The sequence below is a fragment of the Silurus aristotelis genome, assembly GCF_946808225.1.
Source record: "Silurus aristotelis genome assembly, chromosome: 26".
NCBI classification, from domain to species: domain Eukaryota; kingdom Metazoa; phylum Chordata; class Actinopteri; order Siluriformes; family Siluridae; genus Silurus; species Silurus aristotelis.
The window spans coordinates 6,412,846-6,427,091 of NC_139599.1; the positions used below are offsets into that span (position 1 = coordinate 6,412,846).

Here is a 14,246-nt window from a genome sequence, read left to right on the forward strand (position 1 = left end):
TTCATCTTTTTACACAGATATCCTCTGTTTTGTTTATCTTTGGCACATTGTTTTCCGGAATATTTCTTGATACGATTTGTGAAACCTTGCAACTTTACGTCAAAACATCTCAGATCTAACAGGACAGTCTTTTCTTACGATGTGAAAAAACATCCAGCTGTGACTGTTGTGCTGATTTGCATCCCATAGTGCCTCTTTGATTGCTATCGCTGTCAAAAAAAGTATCATTGTTGTTTTGTGTGTGTGTGTGTGTGTGTGTGTGTGTGTGTGTGTGTGTGTGTGTGTGTGTGTGTGTGTGTGTGTGTGCCCATCTGCACTTCATTAGCAAAAACATGGTTTACCTAAGTCTCTGCACTTTCTCTGCCCAGGTTTAGCACAACAGGATGCGCTGTAATGTAGGAATCGTCATGGAAACCATCTCTACTTTGGTCGCCTAGATGATGTGTGTGTTTAAAACCACTGCTCGTTCTTTAATTATCTCTGCTTGCGTCTGTTCTAAAGGCGGAGATATATACGGGTTTGAAAGGAAAGAATGATGGTGGAGAAGATTTGGGAGAGTGAGAAAGCAAAAGAAAAATGGCAATGGTTGAATCTAACACACTGCCACCAGAAAAGAATCCGGTCCCACCTTTTTTCACTATTTCCCCACAAATCTTTTCTTCTTCCCCATGTTGTTCTTTGTGTAAGCACGGGCAGCATCTGTGAGCCGACTGAATAGACCTCTGCGAGAGCTATTACCAACACATGGGTACACTCCAGTGCCCTTTGAATATAAATCAGGAGTGTGTATAGAACAGACTTTGGAGAGGGTGGAAAACTGGGCAATTTATAAGCAACTCAGAGGTTATGCTAAAAGCGATGGCAATTTTTTTTTTTTACCATGATAGGAAATGGCTTGGATCATGTTTATAGAGTGTCTTAAGAAAGGAATTAAGCATGTTGTTCAAATATGTTAATCAGTGATGGGGTAGTGTGACGGATCAGTATGCTGTGAAATTCTTTCTTCACATATCCCACTGATGTTAGGAAGCTGGGGTCAACCATCATACAGCACCTCTGGAGCAGAAAAGGTTAGGGCCTTGCTCAGAGGCTCAATAGTGGCATCTTGACAAAGCTGGGGCTTGAACCCCCAACCTTTTGTTCAGTAACCCAGAGCCTTAATCACTGAGCTACCACTTCCCTTGGTGATAGAGTTCTCCTGAAGGTGAATATTTTCCAATCTTTTTCTCTTATGCCAGAAATGTTCTAACAAAAAGCTTGTTTTATTTGTTAAAGACATGTATTTTTTATCTATTTTAAATTTATACAGAATTATACAGCATTGATATTTAGTATTTCAGCACTGGGCTACATCACTTGTCTGTGTTAATTATGTAAAAGTTCAACTCGAGCAATAGCTTGTTTCATTTCAACTGTAACTACACTACAGTCAGTCAGTCAGTCTTAGCGCTAGAAACACACCATGCTCTACCCAGCTGTGGCCCCTTTGGGAACTGTTTTCATTTGAGAGAGAACAAATAAAATTAGCGACTATATTGCGTCTGAAATGCATTTTCTGTTTTTATAACTGTATTAACACAATATCACACTCTCAATTGTGCTGCTTAACTGAATATCAACATGGCTGTGATCACCTGCCGTGCTGATGTTCAGTACGATAGCAATGCTAAGAAATAGCTCAAAGCCTGAGAACGTTTCTGTTGCAAAAAACACACTACCTGTTACAAAGCACTGACCCTGGAGACTCCTTTGATAAATTTTACAGAAGAAAACCAATAAAGCTTTACTCAAACCCCGTTACTCAGAATTTCTAATTGTAAAATAAGGCACAGTCTCCTCAAGTTCAGCAAGTAAAGACAAATCTAACAGAATAGCACATCTTTTCTTTACATGGCCTTTAGGACAATCAACCCACAGATCTAATACGGTTTGCTGTATTAAGTGGCATGTCTGACCATACTAGCAAAATACACGGTTATAGAAACAGTGAAAAAAAGCCAGGGATGCAAAAGTTATTACATCATACAATAGAAATGGAATATAGGTTTAAGGTGTTGCTCTTGGAAATACTTCATGTGAACATCATTATGAAAGAACAAAAAGAAAAGATGTGTGGTGTGAGAATAGTAGTGCAGGTGAAGGTGCTGGTACCAGGAGAGACATCATTTTTTTAGAACTGGGCAGGTTTTTATTGGTGTGTGTGTGTGTGTGTGTGTGTGTGTGTGTGTGTGTGTGTGTGTGTGTGTGTGTGTGTGTGTTCGCTTTATTTTGCTGGAGGCAGTGTGTTGTCTGTGACTGATGGCCCCCCTGAGAGCTGAAGGACAAAATGTGTTTCCCCTCCTGAGTCATTAAGAAGCTGTGTGCTGAGCGTTCTGAGGGATTAATGACAGCCAGGCTCTAATTGAGGTGTGTGTGTGTGTATGTGTGTGTGTGTGTGTGTGTGTGTGTGTGTGTGTGTGTGTGTGTGTGTGTGTTGTGGCTACTGCTTTTTGGCTTGGCTTTTTTCTATTAATAAAATCATATAATACATGACAGAATAATAGTTGTTATATACAGAATAATAGCTGTTTATCAGTTAAGTAGAAATTTCCATTAACTTACCAATTCACCGTTGTGTGTGTGTGTGTGTGTGTGTGTGTGTGTGTGTGTGTGTGTGTGTGTGTGTGTGTGTGTGTGTGTGTGTGTGTGTGTATTTGAGGTCTCAATGTTGGAATCGACAAAATAAAATTTGTGTGTAATGGAATATGCAAATAAACAGCCTTCACATGCAGGTTGCTTTATCATACCTCATCAAATTCCCCTGTCCAATTAAGGGCCGTCCTTTCGTCCTTGTACAGATCAGTCTGCAAATACAAATTCTATTATTTTATTTTTTTTTATCGTTTCAGCAACATTAGTAACTCCAATAATAATACCAATTTCTTTAAGGAAACTCAAATTGAAAAAGCAGACAGAATATGAGTAATGTGGGGTATTTACATGTTAACCCCTCTAGCTCCTTGTGATTATTTCATAAGTAGCATTCTGGTATTTATGGGTTTTTAAATATTATGCTCATCTCTGAAACTGACAAACTCAATGTCGCATACAAGAAACAGGTACTTACAGATCTTTTGGAACGTGTTTGTTTTTAAAAAGATTTCCAGATCTCTAAAACTGAACCAACAAGCCCTTAGATAAAATCTCATTTGTGGTTCAATAAAGCTTTTTTGACCAAGAGATGTATCATTATTAAAGTGGGGTCTATGAAGAAAAGACAGTGGGGCTGTTATTGATTCTTAAAAATATGTATACATTTATTTATTTATTGAAATTCGAAAATAAAAATAAATTGAAATAAATGGAAATAAATTGTTGCAGAAAAATATAGTATATATTTTTTAATTGTGTGGTTATGATCATGAGTGTTTATTTTGTAATATTTCCATTAGTTGGTTTTCCAGTTAAAGGGGTTCTTGTTTGTAAAAGGTTCAAGAACTGTTACACAACCAAATTAATATGACATCTTGTTGAGGTTACTGTTAATGGTCTGGAAAATGGAGAAATGGAAAAGTATGACAAATTTTCCCATTAAGCTTTATGAATACAACTTTAAGAAAAAATGTTGAATTATAGAAATATGTGGAGACAAAATATATATAAACTTATAGAGCTCTAAGTCAATTGCTTTTAGACTTTCCAATATATTCTGTGCAGATCTAGTTTCAGATTCATGATACACTAAGTTAGCAATAATTTACATAAACATAAAAATAATGGCATGAACCCTATATTTGGACCCGACAGTTGTTCATATTCATACCAAAAACAAAGAATCTTCTCATTAAAAATCCCATTATGGCTACCCAGAGTAGCTCGAATGAGAGACTTATTATTGGACATAATTAAATAAACATTACATCAATTAAGACTAAATAACAAATGATGTAAATGAAACAAGTGGTTGCTCAATGGTTAAAATGTTGGATTTCTGTTTTGGAGGTTGTCTGTTTAAATTTGAAGGCTGCCACTGCTTCAAGTCATGAATATAAAATTTAGCTTCAAACATGAAACTAACAGCACCTACACAATTAGCAATTCAGCATGACAAAGAACGCCATGACCTTAAATTTATATTGTTATACTGTAAATAGCAATGCGATTCTGTTTCATTTGAATACCTTATAATCAATAGTCCATCCACATCTACTTTATCATTAATTGATATCAGGGTCTTGGCAGGTCTGAGCCAATAACAGCTTAAGTTTTTGTCTTGAAAAACATTGGTCATTTATCAACTGTGTGCAACAAGCACAAATCCTAACTAGAAGGTAAAAAAATAATCAAATCAAGCAAAAAAAAAAAAAACCAAAAAAGTTACTCAGAGTAGGGTAAAAAAGTAGATTAGAAATGTGCTGCTAATGACAGTAAGTTAAAAATGTCATGCTGCTTGAATAAGATTGACCACTGCATAGATTCATTTTCCGATTTAGCAACTATACCATTTATTACACTAATATACAATTACATATAGAGTTTATTCATTGCAAATCTGTAAGCAAGATTGATTCATGGAAACATGTGAGGTTTGTATTAAATAGAGACACAGCTAAAATAAATACTGTGTTTACCAAATTTGTCTAATTGTGCAGCTTCATGCAGTCGCAATCACACTAATCATCAAGAAAAGTGAGCCCTGTTGGGTGACTCTGATTGCACAGCGGTATTTTTGCCAGGTTGTGTCTATTCATGCTGCCCGTCTCCATCTTCATGCACCACCTTGGCAGGATTGCTGCTTGTGAGGATTGAGCCTTGGCACTTTTTTAGACCCTTTGGCTGCAGGTTTAATAGGCCACGCGGCTGTTGGTTGATCATTGAGTCTGAAAGAGGCAGATGTTAGGGTGTCTAATGATCCTCGAGTCCAGACACAATGGCTATCACAAGCAGAAGTCTGGCATTGTGGGCACATTATCAAGGATTTTCAGTGTGTTTAATGAATTGGGTTTCTGATATGATTTGGTTGACTGTGACCAAAAAGAGTTTGCAGTCTGCTTCACAAATAATCCGATGGTTTTGCGTTTGTGCCATCCTTTTTAATGCATTTTTAGGTTTATTATTTAAATGCATTCAGATATTAATGAGCTTGCCACATACCGAGGGCACATTAGTAATAGTTTCCATATCGCAAAAATGCTGAAAAGATTATACATAAACTGTCACTTTGTATCCTAAAGAAAAAATCTATTATATATTATAATGCTTTTGTTATGTAATACTGTATTTATGTTTGTTTGTAGTTGTAATGAATCACAACAGCATATGAAAAAAAAAAAATTTACAACAGCATATGAAAAATCAAGCCTTTTTTTAGTGGTAGTGAGGACAGTTTGTTGCAGTGATATATTTGGGACATTTACAGCATTTGGCATATGCCGTTACCCAGAGCGACTTATAATTATCTCATTCATATTACTGAGCAGTTGAGGGTTGAGGGACTTGCTCAAGGGCCCAGCAGTGGCTCCTTAGTGATAATGAGATTTGAACTTGTAAGCTTCTAAACCCTCTTTGCTCTTTACAAGCAAATCTAGCAGCAACAAAAAAATTGGATAAAAACTGATTTTTCTTTTTTTATTCTTAGCCAATTAAGCGTGCATGTCTATTTCTGTGGAAAATGTACATTTGGTCTCTGTTCTGTTGTCCAGTGAGAAACAGAGGTCGGAGATATCAATCTGGTCCAACTGGCACAGATGCATACACACCATGATTCTGGAAGCAAAAGTGTGATAATAGTCCAGTTCATTAATTTAAATCTTGGAAAGCTCACAATGTTCAATTACAACAAAAGATTAAACAAAAATATTCATAAAAAAGAAATTCAAAGTCATACAAACATTATAATTAGTGATGTCACTTTCAGCTTGGCCCAACTGGGCTATATGTGTGTGTGTGTGTGTGTGTGTGTGTGTGTGTGTGTGTGTGTGTGTGTGTGTGTGTGTGTGTGTGTGTGTGTGTGTGTGTGTGTGCATGTGTGTCTGTGTCTTAATTAAGCACCTTGTCACTTCTGTTATGAAAGACCTGTGTGTAATTAAAGCTGTTGCAAAGAATGTGAACAATGCATAAAAATAACTCAGCTGTATTGTTTTGTCAGAACGGGGAAGATTGTGACTATCTAGTGCGGCAGAACTCAGAGCTCCTGAGAGCACTGGAGGAACTAGAGAAGACCGTCTCCATACTCCGAGAGGAAAACAGCCTTTTGGTAAGAGTCTGCTGATCTGAGAGCAGATCACTTCAGAATGATTTTTGTCCTCTCAATTTCTTCCCTATCTCTCCCGCCTTAACATCTGTTTCTCCCTCTCTCTCTCTCTCTCTCTCTCTCTCTCTCTCTCTCTCTCTCTCTCTCTCTCTCTCTCTCTCTCTCTTTCTCTTTCTCTTTATCCGTCACTCTAAGCGTAAGAGCAGTTGTCCTGAAACGGATGACAAGGTGAGGAGGCTGAGGAGAAAAAATGCTGAGCTGGCTGTCATCGCCAAGCGTCTGGAGGAGAGGGCACACAAACTGCAGGAGGCCAATCTTAAAGTGGTACATACACACACACACACACGCACACACGCACACACACACACACACACACACACACACACCACACACACACACACACACACACACACACACACACACACACACATGCACTCACACACCTGCCTGTGCATCTCTGTCTTAGAACCCTAAATTATTTCATACAAAGATTTAATGATAGAGGTAAATAGCGAGTTAAATTTGACTAAAATGTAGGGACATCTGAAGGTAATCCACCTGTGGGTAGCCTAGAATCCCAAAATAGTGGCCACACCGTAATATAGGACACTACCAGCTGAACATTCCCTGATCTCAGAGGCCTGTAGTTATTAAATGTAGTGATTATTAAATGCATTTTTAATGAATGGTATATCTTTATTCCCCACAACAAACTAATAAACTTGATTCAACTGATTAAAAATATGCACAAGAGTGGGGTCTGTTGGACTGGGATTGTAACTCAAATTGCTATATTCATTCTTAGACATTTTTTTTTTTATTCTAGAACCTCAGTACAACTTTCAAATCCCCTGTGTTCGTCTTTGTGTCCTCATTTCGATTATTCTGAGAGCCGTGGCTTGGGGATCTGCCTATTGATCTATTTTCCAGCAAACACACGCTGAGCTGAGATCTTATTTGTCATTCTTGTGTTCATTACAGGACTTGAGCACGTCTTTTTCCAAAAAATAACAAGCAAAAGCATTTGTGTGCTTGTTATAGGGGCACTGAATCTGGACATTTAATAGTGCTCTTGAGTCATTGTTAAAAGCTAAATAAAACCGTGTGTGAGAATTAGCAGTAATTTCACACAGCCTTTAATGTCATTTGGGGACTACAAGCTCAGGGTCATTCTAATTTAGTATGTGAGCTAGCTTACTATCCTTAAAAAAAGAAGAAGACTAGCCTTTAGTTGTCACATATACATTACAGCAGAGTGAAATTTGTTCCTCGCATATCCCAGCCTGCTCAGAAGCTGGGGTCATAGCGCAGGGTCAGCCATGATACAGCGCCCCTGGAGAGGGTTAAGGGCCTTGCTCAAGGGCCCAACATTGGCAGCTTAGCGATACCAGGGCTTGAACCCCCGACCTTCTGATCAGTAACCCAGCACCTTAACCACTGAGCTACCATCGACCATTATTATAAGGTTTCATTATAATATGTTCACACATTTTTCACTCAAATAGAAGTACAGATACTCGTGTTTTAAAAGTACTGGTTAAAGTTGAAGTACTGACTACATGTACTGAAGAAAAAATAGCCAACACTACTACTACCTTTTTTAGTGTCACGCTGGTAACTGGACCTTACATCTTATTAATATATTAATACAAAAGAATTTCACATTTTGTTACCTAATGAATGTATCCAGGCTGAACAACCACCATATAGAACACAAGCAGAGAAAAGTGATCAGGAATGTCTCTGTTCTCAGTCATGTTTACGTCACGGACTCTGTCTGTCTCATCCATGTTACCCCATACTACTTGTTGCCTTCTTCCGTGCTTGTTGTCAGCTGCGTAGGCTAGCACCTGTGGTAGATTGGAAAAAATTGAGTGAAAGTTCAAGTCCAAAAAATAAATAGTAAAGTAAAGTACTGATACAAAAAAAAAAAAATCTACATAAATACAGTAACAAAGTATTTTTACTTTACTTGCATTTTTGGCACCTAAATGAAATCTAAATCAAATGCAGGAAAATAGGAATATACCACACTCTATTATGCTAAAATATTTGTAATATTAAAGTGTGCTTGTGTGTGTTTAATTCTCATAGATAAGTGCTTTCAATTTTGCAACTTAAGTACAGTAACAAAGTATTTTTACTTTACTTGCATTTTTGGCACCTAAATGAAATCTAAATCAAATGCAGGAAAATAGGAATATACCACACTCTATTATGCTAAAATATTTGTAACATTAAAGTGTGCTTGTGTGTGTTTAATTCTCATAGATAAGTGCTTTCAATTTTGCAACTTAAGTACATCCAAAAGCTAGCATTTAAGTAGTAATATAAAAGAACATTTACCTCTGAGTAGGGCATTTGTGCTTTTATTATAAGTACAAGATTGCTCTACTTTGTTTCTTTTTATTATAATCAATTGTCTTACAATAATTCATGTTAGATTTTAGATTTCTGTGAAATATAATGACTAGTCGTCACTTCTACCTCCCATAACTGTGTGTGTGTGTGTGTGTGTGTGTGTGTGTGTGTGTGTGTGTGTGTGTGTGTGTGTGTGTGTGTGTGTGTGTGTGTGTGTGTAAGGGGAAAAATGTGATGAAAGGCAGGTACAGGAGATAGGGGTGACTGTGACATGCTGTGTGTGTGTATTTGTGTGTGTGTGGTAACTTTATCCCCAAAAGCCTCCTGTCCTGAATGGCCACCTGTCTACTCTCTGGTGGCCATGCAGTTTGGTGGTCTGTTATTACACCACACCTGTTATGCTCGCACTCTTCCAGGCGTTTCCTTCCACTACACACTTCTAGGAAACACACAGTCAGGGGTTAATAATGTTAGAAACTCCTTCAAATGAGAGAAAAATCAATTGCTAGTAGAAAGTCTGCCAAGTCAGGAGCTGTTATGTGCATCATTTGGGCTAGCTGTGGTTATGTTCTTTGATTTGCTTCTCATCATTATTAGATGACACACTATATTTCATATTTCCCTTTAGATAGTCAAAGTTACCTGTACGTAGAACGAGAGTTGACTCTTGTACGTTGGTTAAGCTAGCTAGCTGATTTACCTTACATTCATCTTGTCAAATTAACCACGGATTTATATTGAATTTAAAGTCTTCAAGGCTTATTATTGGGAATGATATATTACACTGTTTTTTGTTTTATCATTAATTAAAGAAAAGATTTTGTTTTGTTGATCAGGGCAGCCGTATCGGGGCGGTTGTAGTGAGCTAAGCTAGCATGCAATGCTGAGGTAAACAAGTTAACTGACAATTTTGTGTTACATTTAAATTCTATTGACTTTGTATATGTGGTAAGCGAGTTTTTTTTTTTTTTGTAGCATTGCTTCTTTTTTAAGTGGAGCTGCTTTTATTTATTTTATTTATTTAACTTTTATTTCTACATTTTGGGTGTAAAGAACCGAGCCCTGATACTAGGTTTTTTTTTTTAGCTGATGGGTTTAGCATTTATATATAGCGATTTAATATTTCTCTCCTGTAGGTTGTTTTGTTAATTTGTCGAACTGTGAGTAAAACAGTTTTAAATGAATGTACAGTACATTAACTACAGTAACTTAATGTCTCTTAATATTTGAAGTTCATATCTTGAATCGACCTTTGAATCCATCTAATCTTTGTTCCTAACAAGATGGCTAAGTATTAGCTATGTATTCTGCTCCATAGTTTCAGAGCTTGTGTTTTTCTAGCTGTCTTATTCTTTGTCAAATGTGGAAAGATCTTTTGCTGCAGCACTGAGGAAACATTGCAGTGTCTAAACAACATTGGGAATTTAGTTTTAAACCCCAATAGTTCACCTGGTGTGAAAAAAATGTAACCTTGAATAATCATTTCAGTGCTATTTCATGTTGGTGTTCTTAAAAAATGTGAAATTTGAATTAGAAAACCGGTTTGTTTGCAAAACTTTGGAGATCATGACAAAACCAAGTCATCCTTTGGAGTAAGAGTAGAAGTGCATCAGCTGAGCCGAGCGTCAAGATGGACTGTACTGCTTCAGATGTTCAGTGAGATAAGCTTGATCTGAAACCTTCAATACTTGTAATGCCATGAGACAGATTTCTTCATGCTCATAAATGATAGTTCAATGAATAAAAGTGGTTCTACGTACTAGTTTCAATCGGATCATGTTTAGTCTTATGGCTTGAATAAAGTTTTCCTGATGGGCAGGACAGTAGTAAAGTACAGTATGAAATGTCAATCAAAATGTCTATGTTGATTTCTGTGTCAGTTTCTGTTTTTCTTGAACTTCCTATCCGTCTTTTTTGTGAAGGTGAATGCCCCGATCCCCATAAAACCCGGGATAGCTGAGCAATACAAGAGAGCGTTTGCAAGGCAGCGGGCACGAGACCTGGCGCAGCACGCAGACACGCTCCTCTCCAAAGACAAGGAGATCGCCGCCCTGCAGAACGAATGCCGCCAGTTAGAGGCCAGAATCGGACAGGACAAAGTATGCCACGAACATAATTCATTCACACAACTGTTTTCCTTTACAGAAAAATTACCCTGCTATATTTTTTTCTTTAGGGTACAGCATACTAGGGAATGTTATTTTGTATGGCTGCTACTTTTGCCACTTTGACATCTTTAACTTAATTATGATTGAACAATTGAACATTCAATAACCACTGGTATATCAAACAAAATGTAAGGGAAATGCAAAGTGAATATAAATAGGAGTTAAGTGATTTTAAACAGTGACTATCCATATACATAAGAAGATCATACTGTAATGCTTTTGTTTCACTGTGAGGTTTTAGCAGTAAAACCGATTTAATTAACATTTAGTCTGTGACCTGGTTTGACTTTGTCTTGGTTTGCCCCCTGGTGGCATTTCTTTGGCACTGCACATACCCAGCTTCAAAATATTTTCAGCTTCAGAGAAAAAAGTTTCTTTCGGCTTCTCCCGTTAGGGGTCGCCACAGCGGATCCTCCGCACGTTTGATTTGGCATATGTTTTACGCTGGATGCCCTTCCTAACGCAACCCTCCCCAATTTATCCGGGCTTGGGACCGGCACTAAGAGTGGCTGGGGATGGTTCCCTGACCGGGAATCGAACCCGGGTCGCAGCGGTGAGAGCGCTGCATCTTAACCACTAGACCACCAGGGAGAAACATTACTGAATTTAATAAAAGTTGGCAATTATGGATTCAAACCATTCAAAACCTGCATACCTTACCTACATTTCTGTTATTTTTTTCGTAGATACTGAATAGTATGCTTTAAGGAGTTAAGTACAGAGATTGTGAGCAATTATCTTTTACATCTGTAGCAAAAGCCCACTTAGCATTTTAGAATAAGGTCACTGAGGTTCTCCATGCAGAGTGCATGACTCAGCAGGAAATGCTGTGGGAAATTTTTGAGAAAAAAGTACCATAAATACTTTACAGGGGAATTGGCTTAAAAAAATGTAAACTGTGCTGATAGATATAAGTAGTGTCTTTGTAAGAAAGCTTAATTAAGCTAAATTGTTTTATATATTTTAAATCAGTCTAGAGATCACAAATCCATGCACTTTGTCAATATTATGTAAAAACTTTTAATAGACTGAACTCACTTTAAGACTTCAGTTGTATGACTTAGTACAAAGTCACATTGACAATAGTAGAAATCTATGTATGTATGTATCTATCCATCTATCTATTTGTCTATCCGTCTGTCTGTCTGTCAGTCTGTCTGTCTGTCTGTCTGTCTGTCTGTCTGTCTGTCTGTCTGTCTGTCTGTTTCTGTTGTATGCTTATTTCTGTCTATGTCTGTTTCTTTCAGTTTCTCTCTTTTTACACTCAACAGTATAATTATTTCTATCTATCTATCTATCTATCTATCTATCTATCTATCTATCTATCTATCTATCTATCTATCTATCTATCTATCTATCTATCTATCTATCTATCTATCTATCTATCTATCTATCTATCTATCTATCTATCTGTTTCTTTCAGTTTCTCTCTTTTTAACACTCAACAGTATAATTGTTTCCTGTCTGTCTGTCTGTCTGTCTGTCTGTCTGTCTGTCTGTCTGTCTGTCTGTCTGTCTGTCTGTCTGTCTGTCTGTCTGTCTGTCTGTCTGTCTGTTTATCTCACAGTCTCTCGCTCGCTCTTTCTTTCAACAGGGTGGTCCTGGTCCAGCAGGAGCAGGGGGATTTGAGCGTTTGCTGAAGGAGTCCCAGAAGGAGGTGCTGCGACTGCAGAGGCAGCTTTCGGCCAGCTCGGCTCGGGATCAGAGCACAGCTGGAGGAGCCGAGAAAGAGCGAGAACTAAAAGAGACACCCGTAAGATCAGTTTCTTACTTTGCACCTGCCCCAAGTGGCTCCTGATAACACAGTGTTTTAGACCTAATTATAAGGCCTCAGTGTTATACAGTATGTTCTCACTTTCAGACTTGCACGACTTTATGCACTCGTCATGTGCTGCAAGTGGCCATTCATGTGTAACTTTCTAAAACTTTCGTGCTTTAAGTTTTGTGTCTGAAAGACATTTGTTATTTGTTAACGCTGATATATAATTCACAACAGAGAGATTTCTGGTAAGAAGGCTACTTTAATTGAAAGCTACTGGATGTATTTATTAATGGATTAAATTAATTTTCAATGTGTTTTTAGATATTTTTAGATGTTACAGCGTTTCTCATTGGGAGTGATGAGGATAAACAGGATCAGAAATTAGTTTATTAAACGGACTGCGCAGGTAGGACATTTTTGCAGACAAGGTGGGAGAGGCGCGAATGAGATGGTTTGGTCATGTGGCATATCGGTAGTAGAATGCTGAGGATGGAGCCACTAGGCAGGAGAAAATAAAGAAGGCCAAGGAGAAAGTTTATGAATGTCTTGAGAAAAGACATGCAGGTAGTTATTTTGAAAGAGGCAGATGTAGAGGACCAGGTAATACGGAGACGGATGATCCACTGTGGCGACCCCTAACAGGAGCAGCCGAAAGAAAAAGAAGTAGAAGGTACTGATCTATTACACAATATACAGTATATAAATGAGTATAGTGCTAATTCACATGAGCTAAAACCACTTGACAAAACCAAACTAGAACCCTAGAAGAACAAAAATCCCAGGAAAAATTCATTATCCACATAGAAGAGCAAATCTATTCTGTTTATTTGTTTGTTTGTTTGTTCGATTGTCTGTCATTCTATCTATTCATTTGCTCATTTAATTAGCATATTAGTTGCTTATTTATGAATTTATTTATTTTTTTGAATAGCCACAAGGGGCAGTGTCTTCTACATTTTGATTTTTTTTTCTTTGGGCCACTCAGTTGTGTTGATCATATGCCCTGCTCAGGTCTCACGCTGTCAGTATGTGATCATTACTAAGAATTTTTGCTCCGACCCCAAACGTCAGATGCGTACAGAGCACTTATTACACAGCATATCTGTTCTCAGTGTTAATAAATGGGTGTTTAACTGTATATACACAGTTTTGTTACAAAGCCTAATAATCCTAATACAATCATAATGTGTGTGTGTGTGTGTGTGTGTGTGTGTGTGTGTGTGTGTTTAGGTTATTAAGGTTTTGCAGGGGCTTAGTGTGTGTTTAAACTGATATAAATGCTGTTTGCTGCTCTTACATAATGGACTAGGCCATCATCCATTTCACTGCCTAATGAGCTGACTGTTGAACTTACGCCAGAGAGAGACAGAGATAAAGAGTGTGTGGGCTGAAGTAAATGGATTGAGAGCTGCATCGTATAGCATTGCTACATAAATGTTACAGACAGTATCTTACCACGCTTTCAGTGCACATATACATTCTGTATTTTATTTTTTTTTCCATAGGTGCTATTTGTTAACCAAAAGCTATGCATGTAAAAACTGGCTGTGCTGTTTTTCGATATTTGCGGTGGGGGGCAACGTAACAGGTTATAGGAAAATATCCGGCGACAGTTTAGTGTGATGTAGCCCAACATTTACGTTTTTTTTTATGACTAAACAAGGATTGTTCATGATATGAAACATTGTAGAGTTTATTGTTAAAAACAAGTCACCCCATGTTA

General features: G+C 37.6%; 1 protein-coding gene across 22 annotated transcripts in view; it reads left to right on the forward strand.

The window, feature by feature from the left end:
* tspoap1 (TSPO associated protein 1) overlaps positions 1-14,246 on the forward strand; it is a 116,439-nt gene that overhangs the window by 53,490 nt on the left and 48,703 nt on the right. For all 22 annotated transcript variants that reach the window (XR_014531819.1, XM_083531669.1, XM_083531661.1 and 19 more), the window contains 4 exons: positions 6,128-6,235; positions 6,428-6,556; positions 10,516-10,692; positions 12,356-12,514. Coding sequence is in view for 21 of the 22 variants with exons in the window: in XM_083531669.1 (XP_083387795.1) it covers positions 6,128-6,235; positions 6,428-6,556; positions 10,516-10,692; positions 12,356-12,514 (573 nt within the window). In the remaining variant the exon portion in view is untranslated. The remainder of the gene's footprint in view (positions 1-6,127; positions 6,236-6,427; positions 6,557-10,515; positions 10,693-12,355; positions 12,515-14,246) is intronic.